The following is a 24,516-nucleotide window of genomic DNA, read 5'->3' on the forward strand; positions in this document are numbered from 1 at the left end:
CATAAGGGTCTTTGCCTGAAGGCAAATGTGTCTGTGCCCTAGCTGGCTTCGGTCTCTTTCAGACTGAGTTTCTGCATGGGGAAAGGGAAAGCCTGACCACAGACTCCCAAGGCAGAGCTGACGATTAGTAATTAACCGGGAGGAATCTCAGGGGTGAGGTTAATCGGGGAACAGAGAGAGGGCAGCTAGGGTTTTGGGACTTTGCCCTTGACCCAAGGATATAAAGAGGAGGGTCCCAGCTCTTCCTCAGGCCCCTGGGGCTTCCTTAAGTAGCTGAGCAGGAGCTGAAACACAGAATCCCAAGGTAAGCCTAGGGCTCCCCACTCCCAAACCCATCCCTAAGTCTTAGAAGGAAATAGTCTATCGGTCTTGCTCCCTCACCTCTGCCCTAACTGTGCTTCCCCTTCCTGCACCCATAACATCTCAGTCCCAGTCCAACCTGGCTTAACCCCCGCAAAGGAAAGAACTCATACACTTCTCTTCCAGCTTCCTGCAATTCCACCAAATAGCCAAGGGCCCTTGAGACAACATAGGGGTGTGGGGGTACGGGCTGCTGATATAGACTGGGTATGCCCACCCCAACCACCAAGAACTCCTGAGGCAGTTCAGGGGGCTCTAAAGCATGCCAAGGGCTTCTCAGATTGGGGCGGGCATGGGGAAAACTCCTTACCTAAACCGGTCCTGGTCTGAAAGTCATTCATGGGAGAAAGGACATTGGTTTTTGTTTATTGCTGTGAGGGAGAGAGGCAGGTGGGGGAAAGAAGTTTGTTTGCGAAGGGAACTCCCAAACCTGAGATCCAGGCCAGTGGACTCTCCCGAGTGCACATCCAGCAGGTCCCATGAGCAAGCAGGTGTCCATGGCTCTTCTCTGCTCTCAGGATGATCAGAACTCCTCCCACACACATAGCCTTGGCCCACATCTGCAAGCTCTGCTGACACATGTTCCCTGGCCCCCTCTGGCTGCAGGGCACTCACAGCTCCTTTCCCTCCTGAGGCCGCTGCACACATGCCCTTCTCCCTCGCCATCAGGAGACTCCTACTCATGTTCATCTCAGTCATCTCTGCCCTCCACCCCCTCCATGGGGCACTCTGGTGGCACCTGTATCTGTCATTAGAACCCTTGTTCCCATTGCCACTTTCTATGTGAGGGGTTACTTCATTGGCATCTGTCTCCCTGCAAGACTTGGAGCTTCCTGAGAGCAGGGGTTGTCCTTGTATTGAGTCATCATTGTACTCTAGCATCTAGCTCAGTGCCTAGGATAGAGTTGATACTCAACAAATACTTTTTTTTTTCAACAAATACTTGTTGAACAAATGAATACATGAATCTGGGATGAGTACCTGAATGTGCATCTCTGGTACATGTGAGGGTGGAGGATGTGCGTTAGGGATCGCACACCATGGGTATTTGTGCATGTGAGTATGTGGGTGTGGATGTGGATGTGGACAGGGGCGTGTGAGCATGGGTCGGTTCCCAGGACGCAGCAGTTGTCATTCAGTGTTACTGCAGCTCCACGCGTGCACCCAAGATGATGTCCTATGGAGAAAGGCTGGGGGGCCCAGCTGTCTCCCCACACCGAGTCCGAGGCGGACACGTGATACATGGGACAGCCTTTGCCTATGTGCCCAGCCCTCAGGGTGAGTGCTGCTCCCATCCTTGGACCCTGAGTGCCCACAGTTGCTACCAGCCCCCGTGAGGTCTCCACCCCCTCCCTGCCCAGCACGACCTTGACCCTGCCTATCCCAGGGCTTCTGGGAACTCCTTATCAGCCTCCCTCCCCAGTCCTGCATAGGATCCCAGGGACCTCCGCCTACGCCTTCCCCAGCCTGGGCCCTGTGGCCCTTCCTGAGCATGGCTGCCCCTACGGAGAGGTTCTGGAGTGCCATGACCCCCTGCCTGCCAAGCTGGCCCTGGAGGAGGACCAAAAGCCAGGTGGGCCTGGGCAGGGGTGGACAGCAAGGATGTCAGCAATTGATGCCTTAGCCCCTGGCCCCTTTGCTCACAACTGGCTCATCTCCAGAGCTGGGCCTGGTCCAGAAGCTGCGCCAGGTTGGCATGACATTCCTCAAGGTGCCACTGATGCTCGCCTTTTTGTACCTCTTCGTCTGCTCCTTGGACGTGCTCAGCTCTGCCTTCCAACTGGCTGGAGGTAGGACCAGAGGAGGGGACCGGGACAGGGTTCCTGAAGGGCATCAGGCAATGCTGGCTAATACTCCTCAGGGAAGGTGGCTGGTGACATCTTCAAGGACAACGCTATCCTGTCCAACCCAGTAGCGGGGCTGGTGGTAGGGATCCTGGTGACGGTGCTGGTGCAGAGCTCCAGCACCTCCACGTCCATCATTGTCAGCATGGTCTCTTCTGGCTGTAAGTTGGCCCACCAGGGCTAGGGAAAGAGTGTGGGGGGGGTGAGTGTGCTGGATGGGAGCTGAGGTGGTGCATCAGAGCTGGGGGCCAGGAAAAGAAGTGGGGCCAGGGAGCTAAGGGCAAGGGGCAGGACTCCAGCATCTCCCACTCCATTTTCCAAGGCATGGCTGGGAATCTTGGCCAGGAGAAGTACCTCAAGATTTAGGAAGGGTGGCAAATGGGGAGTCCAGACCCAGGAAGGCTCAGCTCCCTATCACCACATAGTCCTTTCTTCCGTCAGTCAGGGAAACAGAACCTACTGGAGATATACATATGATTTATTGCAAGGAATTGGTTTATACAATTGTGGGGCTGGCTAAGCAAATCTAAAATCTGTAGCAGAGGTTGTTGGGAAGGGCAGGCTGAAACTATGAGGTGAAGCCAAGGCCGGATAGCCTCAGTTTTGCTCTTAAGGCCTTTTATCTCACCAGATAAGGCCCACTCAGATATCAAGAATAATCCCCTTTACTTAAACTCAACTGGCTGTAGAGGTGAATCACACCTGCAGAATACCTTCACAGCAATATCTAGGCCAGTGTTGGACTGAATGAGTGCTACAGCCTAGCTAAGCTGATGCATGAAACTAACCATCACACTTTGGATGCATGCACACACAAGCACAGATTTGCATTTGCGTACAGGACCCGTGCCTCATATACATATATGTGCACATGCAGTGTATCCATTCACATGCACGCATATGTATCATGTATACTCACATGTACCTGTGACATCAAGGCTGGGCAACATCATGGCAGGACTGCCCAGTGGAGGCCAGGACGTGGGCAGCGAGCTGGAGGGAGATGTGGGGGCAGGAGCTAGGAGGCCCTCACACAGTTATGTAAGAGGTCCTCTCTTCTGCTAGTGCTGGAAGTGAGCTCTGCTATCCCCATCATCATGGGCTCCAACATCGGCACCTCTGTCACCAATACCATTGTGGCATTGATGCAGGCGGGGGATCGGACTGACTTCAGGCGGTGAGGGGGTAGAGTGGTGAGGGGCCTGTGTTTGTCGGGGAAGGGTGGTTCCAGATGCCAGGAGCCCCTGGTATAAGTGCATCCTGGCTCTGGCCTGTCCTGCAATGTGGCCTCCCCACCCAGGGCCTTTGCAGGGGCCACAGTGCATGATTGCTTTAACTGGCTGTCAGTTCTGGTCCTGCTGCCCCTGGAGGCTGCCACTGGGTACCTGCACCATGTTACTGGGCTGGTGGTTGCCTCTTTCAACATTCATGGCGGCCGCGATGCCCCTGATCTGCTCAAGATCATCACAGAGCCCTTTACCAAGCTCATCATCCAGGTGGGGGCAAGGTGGGCATGGGGCATGGGGTGGGGGCTGGGGGATAGTAAGGACCCCTCTCTCACTCCCCCCACCCTCATCTTGCCCACAGTTGGACAAGTCTGTGATTACCAGCATTGCCACTGGTGACGAGTCCCTGAGAAACCACAGTCTCATCCGGATCTGGTGCCACCCAGACCCCATGGGGGTGAGTCTCAGGTCTGGCCACAAGTAGTCCTGTCCAGTCCCTTCCAGTCTCACAGCGGCTTTAGGCAGCTATTACCAATCAACTCAATCTAGCCCCATGGTTCTCAAAGTGTGGCCCGGCAGCACCTGTACCACTGGGAACCTATTAGAGCTACAGGCTATTCAGCCCTTCCCAAGACCTTAGTAGGTCCAGGGAAAACATATTAGAAAAAACTTGGGGGTGAGGTGGGACGCAGTACCCTATGTTGCAATAAGTCCTCTAGGTCTGCTCCATGCTCAAGTTTGAGAATCACTGATCTGGTTCATCCTGCTGGTTTCACAGGTAAAGAATAGGCTCCTAGAGGCTAAGACACTTACTGGAGCTTGTCCAGCCATTTCAGGGCCCTGAGTACAGGTGTAGCAGTCTAGGACTCTCTTCTCCCCACTAGGGTGCCAGGGGGAGTAGTGATTCAGCTGTGCCACGTATTGGGGCCCAGACAGGGAGGGGGTAGTGAGGGGGTTACAAGGATGCCTGGGAAAGCTAGAAAAACGGGGACGAGACAAGTGGGCCACATGGAAACCTCAGTGGAAACACAACAGCTACTTGTACTGATGTTGGGGCCCCTTCCCCAGAGACTGCCACAGAAGTGTCCTTCTGCACCATGTCTACTGCCCAGAATGAAGATCTGTTTGGATCAGTTGGACACCTGTGGACCTGCCATGACACTAAGCTCACAAGAAAGCAGGCAATCAGCATACTTTCTCACTCAGCCACGAAAATGGAAGTGCTTCATCAAAACTGTAATCCACAGTATTTGCTTCTTAATTGTCACATATAAGAAGCAACTCCACTTAGAACAAGATAGAAGGAAACCCAAAGCCCAAGGCTCCACGCAGGTGGCCCCCTCATCCTTCCTGTTACCTGATGGCCCTTTATCCCAGCTATCCCAGCTTGAACAGAGAGCATCCTTTCAACCTGCCCTCTGTGGTACCTTTGTGTCTGAGCAGTGTGCAGCTTTGGTTCGGCACTTCTGAGTGTTCAAGGCAGTTTGACATCAAAAGTCCATGTGGGCAGCTGTTGGGCTGGCTTTCTGACCCCTCCAACACAGTGCCACCTTCTCACCAGTCCCCTGGGCACTCTCTGAGCTTTCTGAATTGACCAAATCCTTTTCACTTAATAGCAGAACCTGGATAACACAGAAATCACAGGGTTTGGTCTTCACAGAAAACCAGCCACAGGAGGGAGCTCCTCAGCTGTGGAGTACCTCCCTCGCTCTGAAAGCCCTGCCCCTGCCCCAGCTGCCTTGGGCAGGTATCCCCTCACATGTGCCCCGGATGTAGCCCTCCCCTGATGGGATCCACGCAAAACGCTGGCAAGGTGGACTTGAGTATCCTGTCTTCCACAAGAGGAACCCAGGGCCTCGTGGTGTGAAGTAAGCCAGCCAAGTTCACGTGGCGGGGGCTGTCCTCACTGTCGCAGACGCCACCTGCCTGAGTAGTGGTCTCGCATCCCAGCTCTCTGGGAAGAGCCTCTCCTCGAGAGCAGTATCCACTTGGGATTTCCTTGGCTTGGACAGTAGCTGCGGGGGAGGGGGTGGCATACAAGCTCCCTGTTCTCACCCGCCCCTCTAGGTCAGATCAGGGGAACAGGGCTCTGCTGCCCTGTGCTTGCTCTCACTACGTGTGCTGGTAGCTCCTCCCACACCAGACTCCTAATTTCCCTTTGGCCACCCAGTCTCCCTTCCAACCTGTCCTTGTGGCCTCCAACTTTCACCAGACTGGACCCAACCTCACCTAAACCAAGTCATCAGAGACAGTGTTGGGAATCTGAGGGTTTTCAAATAGTGGAAGAAAATCCACAGGCAATTGCAATTTTTTCTTAATTTTTTTTTAAGATTTTATTTGAGAGAGAGAGAGAGAGAGAACGAGCAGGGGGAGAGGGGGTGGGGTTAAGCAGTCTCCCTGCTGAGCAGGGAGCCCCGACTTGGGGCTCAATCCAAGGACCCTGGGATCATGACCTGAGCTGAAGGCAGACACTCAACCAACTGAGCCACCCAGGTGCCCCTCCAGAGACAATGGTTTAAACAAGCATCCTTTGAGGACCTGCAAAGGGGGAAAACAGGATTTATCACTTGCCCATTTTACAGTTAAGGAAATTGAGGCTCAGAGAGGCTTACCCAAGTCCATACCATTGAGGTAAGATGAAAATCCTGGTGTAATCTGGAGCCCATACTTCTGAATCCCCATCTTGCTGCCTCTTCCAGAAGCCAGTGTGGTAATCCACCATATATGTCCATTCTCCACTCTTCCTATCGGGCCTGAATGCCATGGGTGACCACAACCACTCCCAGACTGCTCCAGAGTGGCAGGTAGTGCTCTAAGAGGGAGTTCTCCTCTTTGCCACCAGACGGCGCTGCTGGCACAGTGATTTCTGTGTGGAGAAAAAGAAAGACCCTGGAGCTCCCTTTACCTTGCAGGCTGAACTACACACAGCACAGCACAAGCCACACATCCTGTCTGTTTCTCCCCAGGGAAAGGATTCTCAGAGCCTGTGAGCTTAATTCTGGCCTTCAGTTTCCAGAGATGCCTCATTAATTTGGATGTTCCTACAGGCACTTAAATCCTCTCTTCCAAGATTCCTCAAAACTAGCCCCTGGGAAGAGGTTGGCAGCATTAGAACTCCTGCTGTAGGGAAGGAAATTAAGGCCCAGAGAGGTTAAGTGTTTGGTGCAGTATCACACAGCTGGGAAAGGTGCAGCAGGGGTTTCAGCTTAGGGCTCCTGGGGTTCATTTATTCTGTTCTTCCCACAGAAATCAGCACCCCACCACACACCCCTGGCCCAGGAAGGATGGGTGTGTCTACAGGGTATGTCCCAGACCCTGGGCGGTCCAGTTATTTCTCTAGGCTAGAGCTCCCACATTCCTGACAAGGAAGGTGTGGGCCTGCTCCCTCCCCTCACTCAGTACCCACCCCCTGCCTGACCGCCTGACCGTGCAGGTCCAGCCTGCCTACCTTCCGACATCCCCACCACCACTCCTCTCTTGCACGTCACAGGTTCTATGCTGTCCCCGCCTTCCCCCACTTCCCCCACTGTGGGAGCTCTGCCAGAGCCCCGCAACCCCAGGCAGGAAGGTCAAGAGGCCTGAGCCCTCAGCCTTGGCCTGCCCTTAGGCAGCCAGCCCCCAGTGGGACCCTCCCCTTCCAGCTGTGAACATCCTCCCTTAAGAAACCGTGGGCCGGCCCAGCCAGGTCAGGGGCACAGGCTGGTCAGGCAGCCGTTCATCTCAGGGATCATATGCCTCCCAGGGCTCCGGGCTGGTCCACCAAGGTCTTTCCCACTAGAGCCAGGATCCTCAGGCACACCTGCAGGAGCCATTGATCCTGACCTAGGAAGTCAATCTCACACAAACACCTACGCACACACCCTTCCCACTGTGTAAGCCTAGATAGGCTCAGGGACAAAGGGGGGTCTAATCCTTATCAGGAGGCACAGTATCTTACGGAAGACTTATCATGAGATAAGCCTTTGGAGAGCACTTCACACACATTTTCTCCTGTAATTGTTTATAACAGCTCTTATGTCATCCTGCTTTAAACAGGCTCAGAGAGGTGGCATGACTTGCTCCAGGATGTTGGTATAAAAAACAGGACTGCTGGTATGGACAGCTGGAACACATTGGGGTACAGTGCCCCACTCACAGCAGCACATGTCACTAAAATAAACCAGATTTAAAGCCAGGCACCAGAAATAGTTCTTATCTCTATCATACATTTTATAAATGACACAGTTTGGAATAAACCCTAAAGGAGCTGTGACATTGAAGTGCCAGTGCCCTGCCTGAGACACTACCCTCAGCACAAGGGAGGTCTGGGGGTGTGGGATGCAGAACTTCCTGGGACCAGGGCCTAAATCAGCCTCCAGAGAAGGCAGAATGTGAATAAGGAAACGTTGTGGCTCTTGTGTTTTGCCTATGGCCCTGGGAGTAACTGCCCCTCACTGGGGCTCAGTTCCTCCTCGGGGAAACGGTTTCTGCTCATCCAAGCCCAGCCCAATTTTTCCTTTCAAGGCTGGGATCCTAAGGGAAAGATAAGCACCCCAGTTGCACTTGAGAAAAAATAATTCCTCGATCCAATGAGGCTGCAAATTAGTGGTCCAGAACAAACTGGCCCTCACATAATTGGAAAATATGGGGTTTCTCTTGTAGAATCGGGCCATTTGGCCATGCTGGCTTGTCCCTGGATGGTGACAGTGGCCTAGAGCTGAGTGGCTACTGCCCCTATAAGCTACCTGCCTAGTCCTGCGCCCTCTGAACAGGAGGGCCTCTCCAGGAGCCCCCCTCACTTTACTGACAGTAGGTGAGGGCTGAAGACGAGTGGTTCCCCCACCTCCTGTACCCAACCTCCCCCTATAAAGATTTGAGCAAGAGGACAATGAAGTCTGGGCTAATGGTGCCTCAGGTGAGAAGATGGGGCACAGATGCTGGGGAAGCGGGGGGGGGGGGCACCAAGAGAGGGACTGGTAAATAAAGAATGGGCAAGGGAGGGTATTTGGAAGGAGGGACATGGTCAGAAGCCACAGGATCAGGATACCTCTGTAGGTCACAGTGAGGTCCAGATCAGCAGACTGATAGGACAGAGTGTTCAGAGGGCTGACCACGGCCAGATTCTTCTGCAGCAGGCATTTCCATCCCCATCTCTCTAGCAGAGGAGACAGGCTCAGAGTACAAGCAAACTATCCACAAGCATGGAGCCAGGAGGCCCACCTCCATCCTACACCCTACCTCTCCCTAATTCCCATCTTATCCCCAACCCCAGGCTACATTTTCCTATATTCTAAGTCACTCTCCTCTTCATTTAGGTTCCGACCCTTATGCCCAGGGCAGAGGCGAACATCAGCAGGATGCCTGGAAATGCCTCCATGGAGAAATGTGAGTGCCTGCATCATGGGAGATGTCTGGCATGGTGGGGGCAGAGCTGGGCAGAGAAAGGGCTATCCCTCTCCTGGCTACTGCTGCTACCAGTCCCAGGAAAGCCAGCTGTCTACCAGCTCAGCTCCTGGGTTTGGATTAGGCCCTGTTGTTGAGGCTGAGGGAGCCTGAGGTGGGTCCTTAAGCTCCAATCCTGAGAGGGCAGCAAAGGCAGGGGACTGGGATACTAGCTGTGGGGGGGTTCAGCTTTCAGCAGCTTGACACTTCTCCCTGCTAGGCAACCACATCTTCGTGGACACATGGCTGCCTGACTTGGCTGTGGGGCTCATTCTGCTGGCCAGCTCCCTGATGGTCCTGTGCACTTGCCTCATCCTCCTTGTCAAGATGCTCAATTCTCTGCTTAAGGGCCAGGTGGCTAAGGTCATTCAGAAGGTTATCAACACTGGTGAGCCCCAAGAACTGGGTGTGTGGGCCCCAGGATGGACCCTTCCAAATCTTAAGTCCCACCACTGCCTTGCTGGGTAAAGCAAGGGTAAGTGTGATCTGGGTAAAGCCCTGCCATCTCTGAGCCTCAGTTTCTCCCTGCAAACAAAGAAGAGGTTGGGCTGGGTAGGTTATGAGGCTCCTGAGGTGCTGGCAGCTGGGGATCTGTGACTGCCTCTGGCTGTGGTTCCATTCTAGTAGGTGGCTCTAAACAGATTCTCAGAGGCCACTGATTTATTCAACAAATACTCATTAAACCCATGTGCTCAAGCATGATCTAGTGCCAGGGATACAGAGGTGAGCCGCAGAGATGGATCCTACCCTCAGGGGATTCACAGCCCAGAGAAGGAGATGGACATACAATGAAAGATAAATGATCAAGGGGGGATACATTCAGATAAAGAGAGGAGTGACCAAGGAGAAAGCAAAAATGACAGAGAATATGGAAGAAGCTTCCTTCAATGGGCTTTCAGCAGCCTCTGTGAGGCTAAAATGAGTAGTAGTAATCGGAGGTGGCTGAAAAGTGTTCTGTGTGGAGGGAACAGCAAGTGCAAAGGCACAAACGCAGGAACCAGCTGGGCAGAAAGGTGGCCAGCAGTGTGGTGGGAGCTCAGTGAGTGAGGCAGGGAGGAGTCAGCAAGGTAACAGGGAGGAGCAGATCGTGCACCCCCCACCCCCCAAGCTGTGCTCAGAGCCTGGACTTTATACGGATGACTTTATACTTGAAGGGTTGGGGCAGGGGAGTGACACCATCTGATTTTCATTTTAAGCTTCATTTCAGGCTTTGGGGACAGGGCCTGGCACTGGCAGGGCTGTGTAACAAATGCTGGAGTCAGGTGCATTTATGGATCTCTGGAAGCTTAGGGACAGGAGGGCCCTGTCTGCCAGAGGGCCAAGGTCCAGGAGGGCTTTGTAGCACATGATATCTGCACTGAGCCCTGAGGATGAACATTTAGAAGCGAAATGGATATCCCGGGCAGAGGAAATATTACCAAGCAATAGTAATGGAACCAGGCTGAGAAGAGCCTTTAATCCAAGATCAAGGAGGGCAGAGTAGAAGCCACTGCAGTTGAGCAGGGGACTGAACTGGCAAGGCCCTGCTCAGAAGCCAGCGTCCAATACCTCCTCCATAAGGGAGGTCCTGGCTACCCTCCCAAAGTCCTCCTACTGACCCTACTGGGACGGGGGTGTCCTTGTAGACTTCCCCGCCCCCTTCACCTGGGCCACAGGCTACTTTGCCATGGTGGTGGGCGCCGGCATGACCTTCATTGTCCAGAGCAGTTCTGTGTTCACTTCAGCCATCACCCCACTTATTGGTGAGTGACCATGGCAAGGTGGGGGCGGGGCAGGCTGGCAGGGAAGGCTAAAGGAAGGACCTGGGGAGAACCTATCCTCTCTGTCTGCCCCCAGGCCTGGGTGTGATCAGCATCGAGCGGGCCTACCCCCTCACACTGGGCTCCAACATCGGCACTACCACCACCGCCATCTTGGCCGCACTGGCCAGTCCCAGGGAGAAGCTGTCTAGTGCTGTCCAGGTGCGCCTGGGAGCCTGCCCAGGGCAAGACAGGGCTGTGACTGAGGCACGGTGGCACCAGACCCAGGGTGGGACACCATGGAACAAGGTTTTTGACTGCCCACTAGGGGCCACCCACTATGCCAGGCTCTGTGGACACCACACGGTGCAAAGTAGACCTGGTGCCACCTCCAAGGCCTTAGCATCTCACAGGTAAAAGTTAATCAAATAATCACACAAACAGCAGCAGGTGGGATTTGCACTCAGGAAGGGGTGCAACCAGAGGGGGGCCGGCCCATTCTCAGGGGTCAAGGACAAGCAGGGGTCCAGATGGCAAAGGGGCAGCTGTTCTAGGAGCAATGGAGCAATGACAAGCCTGGGCCTGGGGCTGGGGCTGGGACTAGGGCTCAAACCAATCAGGAGGCCAGAGCTTGTGAGCCAGAAACTAGTATGCATCTTTTTGTTGCTGGGTTTGGGTACAGTCTGCTGGGGAATTTGTGAGACAGATCAGTGGGGAAAATGTGTAGAGTTAGGGCAGCATTTATCACCTGGTTCAAAAGTGTCTCAATATTTTACTAGGAACCCATCAGCCCTGACTTTCTTGCTGCCCAGGCCAGGCCTGACTCCTATTATCTATCCCTACTGGCATGATGGGGAGTCGGGGCCCATGCCCACCTCAGCCCCTCTGCCCTCTCCTCTACAGATTGCCCTCTGCCATTTCTTCTTCAACATCTCGGGCATCCTGCTGTGGTACCCGGTGCCCTGCACACGCCTGCCTATCCGCATGGCCAAGGCGCTGGGTAAACGCACTGCTAAATACCGCTGGTTTGCTGTCCTCTACCTCCTCCTGTGCTTCCTGCTGCTGCCCTCGCTGGTGTTTGGCATCTCCATGGCAGGCTGGCAGGCCATGGTGGGTGTGGGCACACCATTTGGGGCTCTGCTGGCCTTTGTGGTGCTCATCAGTGTCCTGCAGAATCGCAGCCCCAGACACCTGCCCAAGTGGCTGCAGACATGGGACTTCCTGCCCCGCTGGATGCACTCCCTGCAGCCTCTGGACCGCCTCATCACACGTGCCACTTTGTGCTGTGCCAGGCCCGAGCCTCGCTCCCCACCGCTGCCTGCCAGGGTCTTCCTGGAGGAGATGCCCCCTGCCACACCCTCCCCCCACCTGGCACTGCCTGCTCGACACAATGCCACCCGCCTCTAGCCTGCAGCCCAAAACTACCCCAGGGGCCGGGGAAGGGCCTGTGCTTGGTGCCACTGTAGAAGGGCAAAGTGGTGTGTCTGTGCACTCTGGGCATGGGCCTGTCCTTGTGCAGCTCTTCAGAGGTCTGAGCTTGTGTGACTGAGAGTCAGTGTGTATGCGTGTGTGGGCGTGTTCAAGTGAGACTGTGTGTCATCTTGCATGTGTGTACTAAAGCACCTGTGGGGGGCTGTGTGCAGGCTATGGGGCACCTGGTGAAATTTTTGAGTCCTTTGCCCACAAGAAGATCTAGTTCAGAGGCCTGTGTTTGGTTTTCCTGTACACGCAAGTCCAACTCGGTGCAGCAGGAGTAAGGGTGTGTCTGAGGACATGACTTGCAGCTGTTTGCTTGTGCATAGATGTGGGTGCCTGAGTCACTGGCTGAGTTCTCACCCCTCCCTGTCACCTTCCTTCCTCCATGATACCATCCTGCTCATCCTCACCCAGTTGTTCTGCAGCACCGCTACAACTCCCTTTCCCAATACTTCGTGATGAAAAAGGAATTAAATTCTCATTTGCATTTAAAAATCTGTCTGCTCTCCATCTGGGGAGGGGGCAAGACCATGGCTTTGGGGTTCAGCAGCACTATTTCCTGCAAGCCACCCCAATAATCCTCCTAACCCTGCCTTAATGAGTCCAACCTCTGATTCAGACTTCCTGGGAGTCCCTCCTAGGGCCTGGGACCACCCCCAAGGCAAATATAAGAAAGGCTCTCTGCACCATCCCCACCCACCCCACCCAGCTGACTTCTGGTCTCTCCCTGCCTCTAGACTCACCCACCTTACTTCCTCCCCCTTTCTGGGATAAGAACAAGTTCCAGCAAACAAATGACAGGTGAGGGCTTTGTTGGGAGACACAGAGGGAGGGAACAGGGAAGGTGAAGATGGGCAAGAGAGGCTAGGCCCTGGGCCCCAGCACAGAGTGGGTGGGGACAAGCCATCTTCCCTCCCACCTTTGTCCTTTATCTTTGAGCAATAATCAAGCCTCCCTTAATCCATCCAAACTTTTCAATTCCTCCTTTTCCATAAGGCCCCTGGAGCTAAAGCCTACAGTGTGATGATCAAGGGGTGGGGGATACCTAAGTTCTTCCTTGCAGTCCAGGGAGTCCTCTGGGGCCTTTGGACCCCAAGAGGGAAAGAAGGCTCTAGGGTCCCAGACCTCATTGTGATGGTCTTGGACTTGTGCTCTCTTTCCACTCTTGTTGGATTATGTGGGAGGAGATGCAAGAACCTGGGAGGGGACCCCAGAGCTGCTCTCCAAGCTACCAGCCCTGTTCCCTCACCCACTCACAACACTTGCAAAGGCTTCCTACTGCCAAGTAGAGGGGGTGAGAAGTACACTGATCTCCAGCCTGACTCCCTGACCCCATTGGGTCTAGCTGGGATGCACCTGGGAAGGGGTGTGGGAGGGGCTCCCTTTAGAGTGTGTCTTGGAAGTATGGAAAGTTTTTGGGAAAGGACTCTGGGAAGTCAGGCCAGAGGCCTCTGGAGGGCACTCATGGAAAGAGGGCCAGGAGGCCGGGAAGCCTTTGGGCTCAGAATCCCAGCCCCATTAGGTAACCCCTCTGTAAGAATGTTCCAGGAAACTGGTTTCCTCATCTGCAACTGCCCTGCATGCTCACAAACAGAGGATGAACCAGCCACGCCCAGCTGTTTATTTTGGCCCAGCTGCGAGGGCAGGTTAGCTGTCCTGCTAGGTGCCCTGCGTACGGAGCCCGTTGATCAATTCATGCGCTGTCTTATTGAGGATGCCGCCGTGCGCGCCACGACGGCCCATAAGCACGAGGAGCACGCGCGGGGTGTGGCCTACGCAGATGGCGCGCCCATCCAGCCCCTTAGTGCGTGCGTCCAGAACGCCATCGCCCTCAGACAGCAAGTGGTCACGGAGGACGCAGCAGCGGCGGCCTGCAATGCTCAGACCTGCCTGCAGGAAAGTGCGGCGGTCGGGCCCTGTGAGCACACCCACCTCCTGCGGGGATATGGCAGCCAGAAGGCCGCCGGGGCGTGATGCCCACACGCAGCGATTGTCCGAGTGGCCCACGATGGCCACGTCGTCAATACGCTGGTCCCGGAGCACTGCGCTGATATAGCCTTTCCAGTCTCCCATTCTGGCTCAGAGTGCGTCCCTCGCCTTGCACGTTCAAGGGATATCCAGCTGTGCCATGTGCCTGGAACCCGAGACACTGTGACGCACGTGGGGTCGGGGTTGTGATATTGAGGCATGATGATGTCACAGAGAGGCTATGTACACTGGAGAATGTATATGTGGGGTGAGGGAAAGAGGTTCTGAGGCCTGGTGAAGTTGTAAGTTTAGCCTAAAAGAGGAAATCGTGTTAAGTCTATATAACCCTTGAAAAACCAACTTAAATGGCTCACCAAGCACAGTGTACTCGTGGGTTTTAGAACAAAATGAAAGAGGGATGCCTGTGTGGTTCAGTGGTTGAGTGTCTGCCTTTGGCTCAGGTTGTGATCCCACGGTTCCAGGATCGAGCCCTACATTGGACTCCCTGCATGGAGCCTGCTTCTCCCTCTGCCTCTGTCTCTGCCTCTGTCTCTCTGTGTCTCTCAAGAATAAATATATGAAACCTTAAAAAAAAAAAAAAGAACAAAATGAAAGAGAGCAAGTCTGGACAGCCAGACCTTTTGGCCTGGTAACCATTCAACCCCCAGAATCCCCAGTTTGGTTCAATGTTAGGAACATCAGAATTTCCTGGAAATCTGTTAAACAGATTGCTGGGTTCCAACTCAGAGTTTCTGATTCAGTAGTACAGGAGGTAGCTGGAGAATATGCATTTCTAACAAGTTCCCCGCTGAGGCTGCTGCTGGTGGTCCAGCACACTTTGAGCCCCACTGCCCTACTGCAAGTTGGGGGGAGTCATCTTCCACATTGCCAGCTCTGAGTCCACACCACTGTTGTAATATTAAGCATTTCTGACCATGGTTCTCAGCCTCCGCTGAACATGGAATCACCTGGATAGTTATAAAAACATACTACTACCAACACCCCCGTCAGAGATAACTGATTTAATTGATCTGAGGTAGTTCTCAGGCATAGGTTCAAAAAAGCTCCCCAGATGATTCTGGTGTGCAGCAGAGGTTGAGAGCCTCTGTTCTACAAACTTCAAATGTTAAGATAGTTTCATACAAGGAATGATTTATGGAGTCACCTTGCTCAGGGCTTGGTACACAGAACAGCTCAGTAAATATTAACTGGACATGAATCTCTATATTTTGCTTAAGACCTCAATAGATTCTGTTCCCTGAGAGGTGTGGAGAACTGCAGCAGTTTACTGTCTTGGCATTTTCCATGGGGCCCCCTGAAGAGCTGTGCCTCTCAAGCATTTTTAAAGCACTTTATTGAGTGCCTACTCCATGCCTGCCACAGTGACGGTGCTAAGAGGAATGAAACACATTCCTTGCCATCCGTAATCATAGGCCAGCCACCTTCCCATTCCAGAATTGCCCAGGAGGGAAGGAGAAGTCCCGAGACGGTCAGGAATTGGTATGCTCCTGGATCCAGGTCACATAGCTGGCCACGTCGGTGTACACACCTGGCTTGTAGCGGTCGCCACAACCTGAACCCCAGCTGATGATACCTCGCAGGATGAGCTGGCGCTCTGAGGCCTCTTCCTCACACACTAGTGGGCCCCCGGAGTCACCCTGGGTCGGGGACACGTGGCTCAGCGCACTTGGTTTGGGGTCTGCACTTGACCGGGTGGAGGGCGCCAAGGCGGCCCACGGACTCACCTGGCAGGCGTCGGTGCCGCCCTCGAGGAAGCCAGCGCAGAGCATGCCCGGGATAAAAGAGGCTCCGTGTACTTCGGGGGCGGAGCAGCGCTGGGGAGGGATGAGCGGCACCTGCGCTTCCTGCAGGAAGCTGGAATATTCCCCCGCACCTACGAACCGAGAGCGCTTTCCTCACACCCCTCTCGACTTTGCTTGCCGCCCACTATTTAGCCGGTGAGGAAGAGAGTTGCTCTTAACACCATTTTACAGACAAAACAGAGACGAGCGGGGATTTGAATGGGCGGGGCGGAGCAGGACTGCTTTGGAACCCCACTCCCCACTCCCAGCGCCCAGTGTCTCGGAACAACGCTCCCCAGCTAGCGAGCCGACTGCTCCAGCGCCAGGCCGGCATCCTTAGCCGTTGCTTCAGAGCGCCCAGAAGGAACCAAGGGAAAGTGTGATTCCCCCTGGACCCCTTAGGAGATTTGGATCCCCGTCCCCAGCAGTGAAGCCCAGGACCTGGCAGGAGCGGACTGCGAGGGCCCCGCCAGTCCTCCCAACGCGCAAGGTCGGCGCCGCCTGTCCCTCGTGGTGCCCAAACTGCGGGTTTTTCTCGCCTACCCCGGTGGCCAGAGGTGTCCCTGCCGCCCCCAGCCCTCTGCCTACCCTCGAATAGGTGGCCCCAGCCGGCCACCTCGCAGAGTGCGGCCTCGGCCTCGGCCTCGGCTGGGCGGGCGGCGCCGCTAGGCAGGCACACCGGCTGAACGAAAGGCGACGGGAGCGCGCAGCGGCCGTCCGCCGTCTCCTGCAGGCGCAGCAGCGCTAACCAGGCGGGGAGCACGGTGAGCCCCGGGCGCCGGGACTCCGAGCCCGCCTCCGCCCTTTCCCCTGGGCGCCGCGGGGCGCCGCCACGCACCCAGGTCGTGCTGGTAGGTGACGGGCGAGAAGGACTCGTGCAGGCGGTACGCGCGCACGGCCAGCGTCTGGCACTGCTCGCAGCTCCGGTTATGGCGGTCCTGGCCGAGCACCACCGTCAGCTCCCCCGGCGCCGGCCTGCGGGCGGGGGGTGCGGGGGCGCGCGCTCAGAGCCCGCCACAGGCCTCCTGCCCCCGAGCCCCTCCCTGGGTTTCGGCTCCGTCCTGGGGCGCCGGGGAAGGGAGCGGGAGGTGGGACGCGGGCTCGGCGTCGCGCGGTAGCTGGGCGAGCGGGAGAGAGGAGCTGGGGTCCCCCGCGGGCGCCGGGCGGGCGGGGACTCGCCGGTTCTGCAGACAGTGAGCCGCCGTCAGCACCCAGCAGGAGGCGATGAGGCTGCCCGCGCAGAAGCTGTGGCGCCAGTACAGGGCGGCGATGTAGGGGTGCGCCCCGGGCAGGGCCACCAGGCCCCCGACGACGCGTCTCAGCGAGGACAGCCGCTTCCGGAGCCTCTGTCCGCAGCCCGAACTGGGCACGGCCGCGGGCTGCTCCCGCGTGGCGCTCGAGGCTGCGGGAGGAGCCCAGGCTGAGCGCGGGGAAGACCCGCCGGGGGCTGCCAGGTAGCGGGCAGCGCAGCCGCTGGCCCCTCGCCCCTTCCCCACTACCTGGGGTCGGGGGCTGGGGCTTCTGCAGCGCTGAGAGCGAGGGCACGGGAAGGGTCGGACGGCCAGAGGGGACTTGGGTTGGAGGCAGGATCTGAGGGATCGCCAGGTCCGGTGCCTGGCATCGCGCCAGGCGGCAGTATTCCCAGCTTAGCCGGTCGCCGCTCCGCACGAAGCACCAAGGGCGGGTGTCATTGTCCGGGTTCCTGAAACGGGAGCCGTTAAGGCGCGAGTAGCCCCAGAGGGCCCTGGGGCAGGGGGGACACCCTGCCGCCCCCCCCCCCCCAGCGCACCGGCAGAAGGCGTGGTTGCCCAGCCCCCAGCTGAGCGCTTGCTCTGCAGGCACTTCCTGGTAGCTGGCCTCTGAGGCCCACCGCTGACACCGAGCGCCCGAGAGCGCAGCATCGGCCGCTCCGCGGTAGTCAAGCCCGCGGCCGTGGTAGCAGCGCGCCTCAGTGTCTGGGGAGAGAGGAGACTCCTTGCAGCCCGGAACCACGCTCTCAGCCACTTTCCCCACGCTCCTCAGCCCTTCCTCCCTGGGGGCGGAGCTCCCGCTCCTCTGGGTGCCGACTCACCCACGTCGCAGAAGCGTCCAGCGTAGCCCGCGGGGCAACGGCACAGGCGGTGAGTCTCCGCCTGGAAGCAAGTGCCTCCGTTGAGGCACGGGTTGGTGTGACAGCCTGGCAGATGGAGTGCATTGAGCCACCTCTGGGCCCAAAGACCCCCACAGAGAACTCCCTTTTCCTTGGACACACTACCCTGGGGTTCTAACAGCTTCTCTTCCCGACTCAGGCCAGTTCTCCGCCCGTCCACTCACCCTGGCTGGCCACCAGCTTGCAGTGGACATCAGGACCCCTGCACTCGCACTTGGCCACACCGGCTGGCTCAAGCCTATGCCATATTTCTTTCTCATGGAAGAATTGGAGAAGCTGAGGCTCAAAGCACTTCTCTGGGGACAAAGGGGTGAGGGCAGGGGTCTCAGGAGAGGCTGGGATCATGCCAAGTCTCTGGGGATCCAGAGACCTCTTCAGTAGGCCTGTGTTTCCTCAGCATCTCCTCCCCTGCCTTCACCATCTCCTTACCTCTCTGGCAGTGCTTCCCAGTGAAGTGTTCTGGACAGATGCAGTGTGGGCCATCTGGCATGTTCACACAGGTCCCTCCCTTCTGGCAGGGGCTGTGTTTGCTGCAGTGGTCTGAGAGATGGACACAGTGGAAGTAAGAGTGGGGAGCCTGAATCAGACAGCCTGGCTCATGGAGGCCAAGTCCCTACCCAAACCTTGCTTGTCTTGTGATCTTGGCATTCCAAGTTTCCATGTTTTACTTCACCCACCTGTAAAATGGGGCTACCTTTTCCTAGAACTTTTCCCTCTGGAGGGAAGGAAGGGTCTGGGTGGGCCCAGAATACCAGGTGTGTAGGGACTGATGTTACCCAGGAGAGTAACTAGTGGGGAGGAGAGGGCCCTGCACCACCCCCAAAGACTGTGTGTAGCACCTTTCACTTTCTTGGACTCCAGACAGTATGCCCATTGCTGGTCCTGCTCGAAGTTGGGGGTGGTAGCACACCTGTAGAAAGAGATGAAGCTTCCCTGCTCTGCCCAAGGGGCTGGCCCACCCTTCCCTAACAGAGCCCCTTCTCTCCACGAAGGATTCCTTGGGCAGAAAGTGGGCAGAATCCATCTCCCCCAGGGCCCTGTTCCAACCCCTTCTGGGGAGTCTTACCAGGGCTGGGGGCCAGGCCGGCCCCTGTGGGTGCATTTATGGTACAGTTGCCGGTTGTACTGGAAAGGGAAGTAGCAGGGCTCCCCAGTGACAGTGAGAACTGCAGAGATAACACACTCCCTGATGGTATGCCCCATGCCCCCCTGCCCAGGTACCACCCCTCACAGTCTGGTTGAAAAATAGACCCTTGAAACGATTGCTGTGCCTTCAAGACTGCTTCTTGCTTAAGAGCTTCAGTTCTGTAGTCAGACAGTTGGAGTGGACTCCTGATTTCACCACCCTACTAGTTGTGTGACCTTGATTTCACCACCTACTAGTTGTGTGACCTTGGGCAAATTTGCAGCCCCCAGGCCTAGAAGAGTGCTTGCCACAAAGTAGGCACTTAAAAAATACTAGATGAATGTAGAAGTCACTTGGCCACTCTAAGCCTTAGTTTCCTCACCTGTAAAATGGCAATGATCATAGTATAGTTGACCTTTGAAAAACAAGTTTGAACCATACTCACTATGGGGGATTATATGTGGATTTTTTTCCAATAAGTACAATACTATAAATGTGTTTTCCTTATGATTTTCTTAAAAACATTTTCTTTTCTCTAGCTTACTTTATTGCAAGAATACAATTTATAATACATTTAACATACAAAATATGTGTTAATCGACTGTTTACAATGTCAGTAAGGCTTCTGGTCAGTAGGCTATTAGTAGTTAAATTTTGGGGAGTCAAAAGTTCTACAAGGATTTTCTACTGCTAACCTTCTTGTTCAAGGGTCAACTATACAGTTGAAGAATTTTAATTTTGCAAGATGAAAAAGGTTCTGGAAATGGAGGGTGGTAATGGTTGCAGGACAATAGAATGTCTTTAATACCATGGAATTGTATGCTTAAGAATGATTATGATAGCAAATTTTAATTATGCATATTTCATAATAAAAATAACTTTTATTTTTTGAAGATTTTATTTATTTGAAGGGGAGAGAGAAAGAGGGAGAGTGGGGGATGGGAGAGAAGCAGAGGAAGAGGGACAAGCAGAGCTCAGCCAGATGCGGGGCTCCATCTCAGAACTCTGAAATCATGACCTGAACTGAAGTCAGATGCTTAACTGACTGAGCCACCCAGGTGCCCCTAAAAAATCACTTTTAATGATGCAGATATAATAGTACAGAAAGCATAAATTTAAATGAAGAGCAAGTTAAAAACAGCATGTCAAATGTGGTCCTATTTTTGTACAAATATATTTACATATGCATCAGAAAGAAGTCTAGAAGGACATGCCCCAAAGTTTATAGGAGTGGTTTGTCAGAAGATAGTGGATTATGGAGGAATTTCTTCTTGCATTTCTGTAATTTCCAAAGTTTTACAATAAAAATATTGTTACTATTATTTTTTAAAACAGTATGGTCGAGCCTCTCTATTTGCCATACTTACAAATTTGCCTTCTTGCTAAAATTTATTTGTAATCCCCTAACCAATTCTCAAGGTGTTTATATGGTCATTTGTGGACATGCATAGGATGGTGAAAAGTTTGAGGTGCCTGAAGCATTCCCAGCTGAGGTGAAACAAGGTAATGCTCTGCTTCTTGTTTCAGCTCTTCCAGTGTAAAGAAGTGTCCTTTTCACAGTCATTTAGAGCCACAGTTTTGAAATTTTGTGCTTCTGGTAGATGCTTTTGCTGTTGAAAATGGCCCCCAAATACAGTGTTGAAGTTCCTAAGCATAAGCAGGTCACTATGGGTACCACAGAGAGTATTTCTGTGTGAGATAAACTTCGTCCAGCCATGAGTTATAGTGCTGCTGGCCATGGACTCAGTATTTTTTTTCTTTTTTCTTTTAAAAATATTTTATTTAAATTCAATTTGCCAGCATATAGTATAGCACCCAGTGCTCATCCCATCAAGTGCCTTCCTCAGTGCCTGTCACTCAGTGACCCCAACCTCCCACCCATCTCCCCTTCTGCAACCCTTTGTTTGTTTCCCAGAGTTAGGTGTCTCTCATGGTTTGTCTTCCTCTATAATTTTTCCCCACTCACTTTCCCTCCTTTCCCTTATAGTCCCTTTCACTATTTCATATATTCCACATATAAGTGAAACCATATGATAATTGTCTTTCTCTGATTGACTTATCTCACTCAGCATAATACCCTCCAGTTCCATCCATGTCGAAGTGTGGCTTCAGGATTAATGAAGCAACGGTATATTAAGTATGGTATCTTGAAACAGAATCACACATAAAACAAGCTTTTATGTTGACAGTTGATGAAAATGTTGAGACTCAAGCTCACAGAAATCTAACCTGATATTTCCTTTAGGAACAGCCATTCAGCATTTGGTAATTCAGTGTTCTCGGTGACTTAATAGGCACATGGCAACCATGAATGACAAAACTTGACTGTCTACTTCAGAGGGGTGTTGTGAGGCTCATATGAGATAATGTCTATCACATACTTAACACAGAGTCTAGCACATAGAATGTGCTCAATAAGCATTAGCTGCTCTTTTGTTATTAAAAGCACAGTGGCACTTGATGAGGGCCAAACCAAGAACAGGAATAAAGGAGGAGAGAAGAGTCTTAGATGGACCTTTAAGATGCCAATGGGATGGACAGAGAGGAGGACAACTGCAAGTGGGTAATGAGACAAGGGCAGGGCACCTAGGTTGGCTCAGGCAAGAGAGAGGAAAGCAGTTTGGCTGGGTGTAGAAGGAAGAGGAAAGGAGGCAGAGACAGTCAGGGTTGGATGTGAGGGCCCTAGTGCCATGCTGAGGTCCTGGGTCTGGCCCCACTACACCAGGCTTACCAGGGCAGGGTCCATCTAGGTCACAATTCTAGGCAAATATTGAGTGCCTGAAAGAATATAGGCAATGGGGAGCTGCGGCATGATTTGAGGTGGGGGGGATGCAGACATCTTCCACCTAAAAGGGAGCTTGATAAATAAAAGCTAATATAGTTTAATCATTTACCATGCAGCAATCTGTGGGATGAAGGCTTCACATGGATTAACAACTCATTTCTCCTCCACAACCCTAAGAGGTGTACTATTTATGATTGGGAGCAACTGAACCTCGGAGAGGTCAAGTCACTTGCCCAGAGTCACCTGCACATAAGTGATGAAGCCAAGATTCAGAGGCATTTAGGCACCAAAGCCCTGCTCTGATCCTTCCTTGTCCATCAAGGGCCATGGCCTCTGTGTAGCATGACTGATGCCTGTAAGATATACTGAGGGAGGGAGGAGAGAGGCTAGGGAAACTAAAGAAGACTGGAAGGCACTGGACTGGGCACTCAGATACAGCTCAAGCCCTGCCCTCCAGGAGCACACAGTTTGTCATCACTCTGGGTCCCCAGTGCCCATGGGCACAAGACCAGACACATAGTAGACACTCTGGTCTGAATGTCAGCCAAAGTGGGGACAAAGTGAAGAATACCTAGGATCCCTCCCTGCGCTCCAAGAGCCCCAAACTGCCATCGGCACACTCCCCACAGTACTCATTCCCACCCAAGGGTCTCTTAGGAGGCGCAGCCAGGGTACTTACCCACTGTGTGCTCGTCCACTCTGTGATTATGCTCCTTGGGGGCTTTCCAAGGTGGAGTCTACAGAGAAGACGGCAGAGAATTGTCCCAGGAAGTCATAGCCAGCCTCTGAATCTGTGCCAGTCCTCAGCTTCCTTTCGCATCTCAGAAATGCAGAAATTTCCTCAAAAGACCTAGACCATTCCTTCCTCTTTCCATTGTCTCCTCAAGATCCCCTCCTCTGGAAATAAAGACCATGTCCTCCTATCCACTGGCTCTGGGTGTCTCTTTCTCCTCCACCTGGGCCTTATGGGTTATTCTTGCCTTTCCAAATAGGCCTCCCAGTCACCTGGACCAAAAGGTCATGATCAGAGGCCAAGGCTGTGATAGGGACTCCCAGGGCCATCCCAGCACAATTCTCCTTGTTCCCACAGCTCTCACCAAAAGCACTGACTCCAGGCTTCCCAGCAGGGACCCCAGGAACAGCAGAAGCCTCATGGCGTCTGTCTATTAGTCCAGCTGCTTGCCCAGGAATCCAGATCAATAGAATTGGTCAAAGGTCCCCGAGTCCTGGGAAGCAGAGATTGGGTCAAGCTGCCCTCTTGGGCCTGGCAGGGCACAGGCTGTTTGTGGAAAGCCAAGCAGAGCAGCTTCCTTGCTAGGCCCCCAAGGGTGAGGGAATTGGGATTTGGTGTGTGTGGATAGAATAAGGAGCTGGTCTTCTCATCCTTTTCACAGATAGTAGGGCAGGAAGCAGGAAGAGGGACTTTATGTTTCAGGTCCTCTTGGGAGGATGTTAAGGAGATCCAAGAGAAGCTTCCTACTTCGGGGATCATAGCGTCTATGGGGAAGTATACTCGTTTTCTATTGCCGCCTAAAATTAACCAAAAACTTTGCAGCTTAAAATAATACCCTTCTATTCACAGATCTGTAGGTCGAAAGTCTGGCACTGTGATTGGGTTTTCTGCTTAGGGCATCATGAAACTGATCACAGCTGAGCTCTCTGGAAGGTCTAGGGGCAAAATCTACTTCCAAGGTCATCCAGATCATTGACAGAATTCAGTTTCTTGCATTTGTAGGACTGAGATCCCAGTTTCTTTGCAGGCTGTCAGCCAGGGCCTGGCCTCAGCTCCTAGAAGCTGCTTGCACTTTTGCCATGTGGCCCCCTCCATCCTCTAAGTCAGCAACAGAGAGTCTCCTCCCATGTTGACTCCTTCTCACACTTTGAATCTCCTTTGCCAGAAAAAAGCCCATTCCATGTAAGGGTTCACTTGAATAGATCAGGCCCACCAAGGATAATCTCATTTGAATGTCAATTTATTTGGTACCTTAATTACATTTGCAGCATTATTCTATAGAACATCTAGATTAGTGTTGGATTGCATAACTAGGAAAAAGTATGCATATACCACAGATCCTTGGGGCCATCTTAGAATTCTAGCTACCACAGAAAGGGAGCCAAGAAAGTAGATGATCCCACAAGAATAGTGCTAAACCAAGGGACTCCTGGGTAGCTCAGTGGTTGAATGTCTGACTTTGGCTCAGGGCATGATCCTGGGATCTGGGATCGAGTCCCACATGAGGCTCCTTGCAGGGAGCTTGCTTCTCCCTCTGTCTGTATCTCTGCTTCTCTCTATGTGTCTCTCATGAATAAATAAATAAAATCTTAAAAAGAAAAGAAAAATTCCAAACCAAGAGATACTACTGAGATGTGCAGTTGGAGCACAAGGGAGGGACATGAAGTGGCATTATTGTTTCTCCTGCCCCAAAACCATTTACCTTGGTTCAGTAGGGACACCCTGATTTTTCCTTTGGGAACCATTCCTCTTTCACCCTCTCTGAATCTCTAGTGCTTCTAGCTCTACCCTCAGTTCTAAGGCTGGGGGTATGACCTAGTTCTGGCCAATCAGAGCATGGTAACTCTAGACCACAGCCATTGTTCAGGGATAAGCATATACATGTTT

At 53.5% G+C, this 24,516-nt stretch overlaps 3 protein-coding genes across 14 annotated transcripts; 1 reads left to right on the forward strand and 2 right to left on the reverse strand.

Annotated features, from left to right (window-relative positions):
• Nucleotides 1-223: 223 nt before the first annotated feature.
• On the forward strand, nt 224-12,561 carry SLC34A1 (solute carrier family 34 member 1). 8 transcript variants are annotated; one of them, XM_055325702.1, is made up of 13 exons: nt 224-304; nt 1,511-1,638; nt 1,784-1,933; nt 2,022-2,150; nt 2,222-2,365; nt 3,270-3,381; nt 3,505-3,700; nt 3,792-3,887; nt 8,725-8,794; nt 9,072-9,239; nt 10,477-10,593; nt 10,688-10,812; nt 11,494-12,561. In XM_055325702.1, the coding sequence occupies exons 2-13, from the start codon at nt 1,530-1,532 to the stop codon at nt 11,995-11,997; spliced, it is 1,920 nt and encodes a 639-aa protein (XP_055181677.1). In that variant the 5' UTR covers nt 224-304; nt 1,511-1,529; the 3' UTR covers nt 11,998-12,561. The 8 variants fall into 8 exon arrangements, 7 of the variants coding, with proteins under 7 accessions (XP_055181677.1, XP_055181682.1, XP_055181683.1 ...); XM_055325703.1 differs by having other exon boundaries at nt 257-304; nt 1,500-1,638; XM_055325705.1 differs by lacking the exon at nt 224-304 and having other exon boundaries at nt 1,487-1,638.
• Nucleotides 5,697-23,072, reverse strand: F12 (coagulation factor XII). 5 transcript variants are annotated; one of them, XR_008664416.1, is made up of 15 exons: nt 22,994-23,072; nt 22,576-22,633; nt 19,052-19,151; nt 18,825-18,895; nt 18,415-18,525; nt 18,150-18,281; nt 17,908-18,012; nt 17,626-17,791; nt 17,336-17,538; nt 17,016-17,238; nt 16,675-16,811; nt 16,425-16,580; nt 15,780-15,928; nt 6,055-6,296; nt 5,697-5,968 (listed from the first exon to the last, which is right to left on the reverse strand). XR_008664416.1 is itself a non-coding variant. In XM_055325711.1 (14 exons), the coding sequence occupies exons 1-14, from the start codon at nt 23,048-23,050 to the stop codon at nt 6,243-6,245; spliced, it is 1,722 nt and encodes a 573-aa protein (XP_055181686.1). In that variant the 5' UTR covers nt 23,051-23,072; the 3' UTR covers nt 5,697-6,242. The 5 variants fall into 5 exon arrangements, 4 of the variants coding, with proteins under 4 accessions (XP_055181686.1, XP_055181685.1, XP_055181687.1 ...); XM_055325711.1 differs by having other exon boundaries at nt 5,697-6,296; XM_055325710.1 differs by lacking the exons at nt 5,697-5,968; nt 6,055-6,296 and adding an exon at nt 15,372-15,692.
• Nucleotides 12,654-14,389, reverse strand: PFN3 (profilin 3). The gene has a single exon (XM_055325715.1). It carries the CDS (start codon nt 14,137-14,139, stop codon nt 13,726-13,728), a length of 414 nt encoding a protein of 137 aa, XP_055181690.1. The 5' UTR covers nt 14,140-14,389; the 3' UTR covers nt 12,654-13,725.
• Nucleotides 23,073-24,516: the final 1,444 nt, after the last annotated feature.

This window comes from Nyctereutes procyonoides, unplaced genomic scaffold (genome assembly GCF_905146905.1).
Source record: "Nyctereutes procyonoides isolate TBG_1078 unplaced genomic scaffold, NYPRO_anot_genome, whole genome shotgun sequence".
NCBI classification, from domain to species: Eukaryota; Metazoa; Chordata; class Mammalia; order Carnivora; family Canidae; genus Nyctereutes; species Nyctereutes procyonoides.

What these genes read in the sequence shown, in the direction of transcription:
- SLC34A1 (XM_055325702.1), top strand. Translation starts at nt 1,530, where the DNA reads ATGATGTCCTATGGAGAAAGGCTGGGGGGCCCAGCTGTCTCCCCACAC. An exon ending in TCAGAAGGTTATCAACACTG is followed by an intron (nt 9,240 to 10,476) that starts GTGAGCCCCAAG and finishes GTGTCCTTGTAG; the next exon opens with ACTTCCCCGCCCCCTTCACC. An exon ending in AGCCATCACCCCACTTATTG is followed by an intron (nt 10,594 to 10,687) that starts GTGAGTGACCAT and finishes GTCTGCCCCCAG; the next exon opens with GCCTGGGTGTGATCAGCATC.
- PFN3 (XM_055325715.1), bottom strand. Translation starts at nt 14,139, where the DNA reads ATGGGAGACTGGAAAGGCTATATCAGCGCAGTGCTCCGGGACCAGCGT.
- F12 (XM_055325710.1), bottom strand. Translation starts at nt 23,050, where the DNA reads ATGAGGCTTCTGCTGTTCCTGGGGTCCCTGCTGGGAAGCCTGGAGTCA. An exon ending in TGGGAAGCACTGCCAGAGAG is followed by an intron (nt 18,282 to 18,414) that starts GTAAGGAGATGG and finishes CTTTGTCCCCAG; the next exon opens with AGAAGTGCTTTGAGCCTCAG. An exon ending in GCGGCACCGACGCCTGCCAG is followed by an intron (nt 15,693 to 15,779) that starts GTGAGTCCGTGG and finishes TCCCCGACCCAG; the next exon opens with GGTGACTCCGGGGGCCCACT.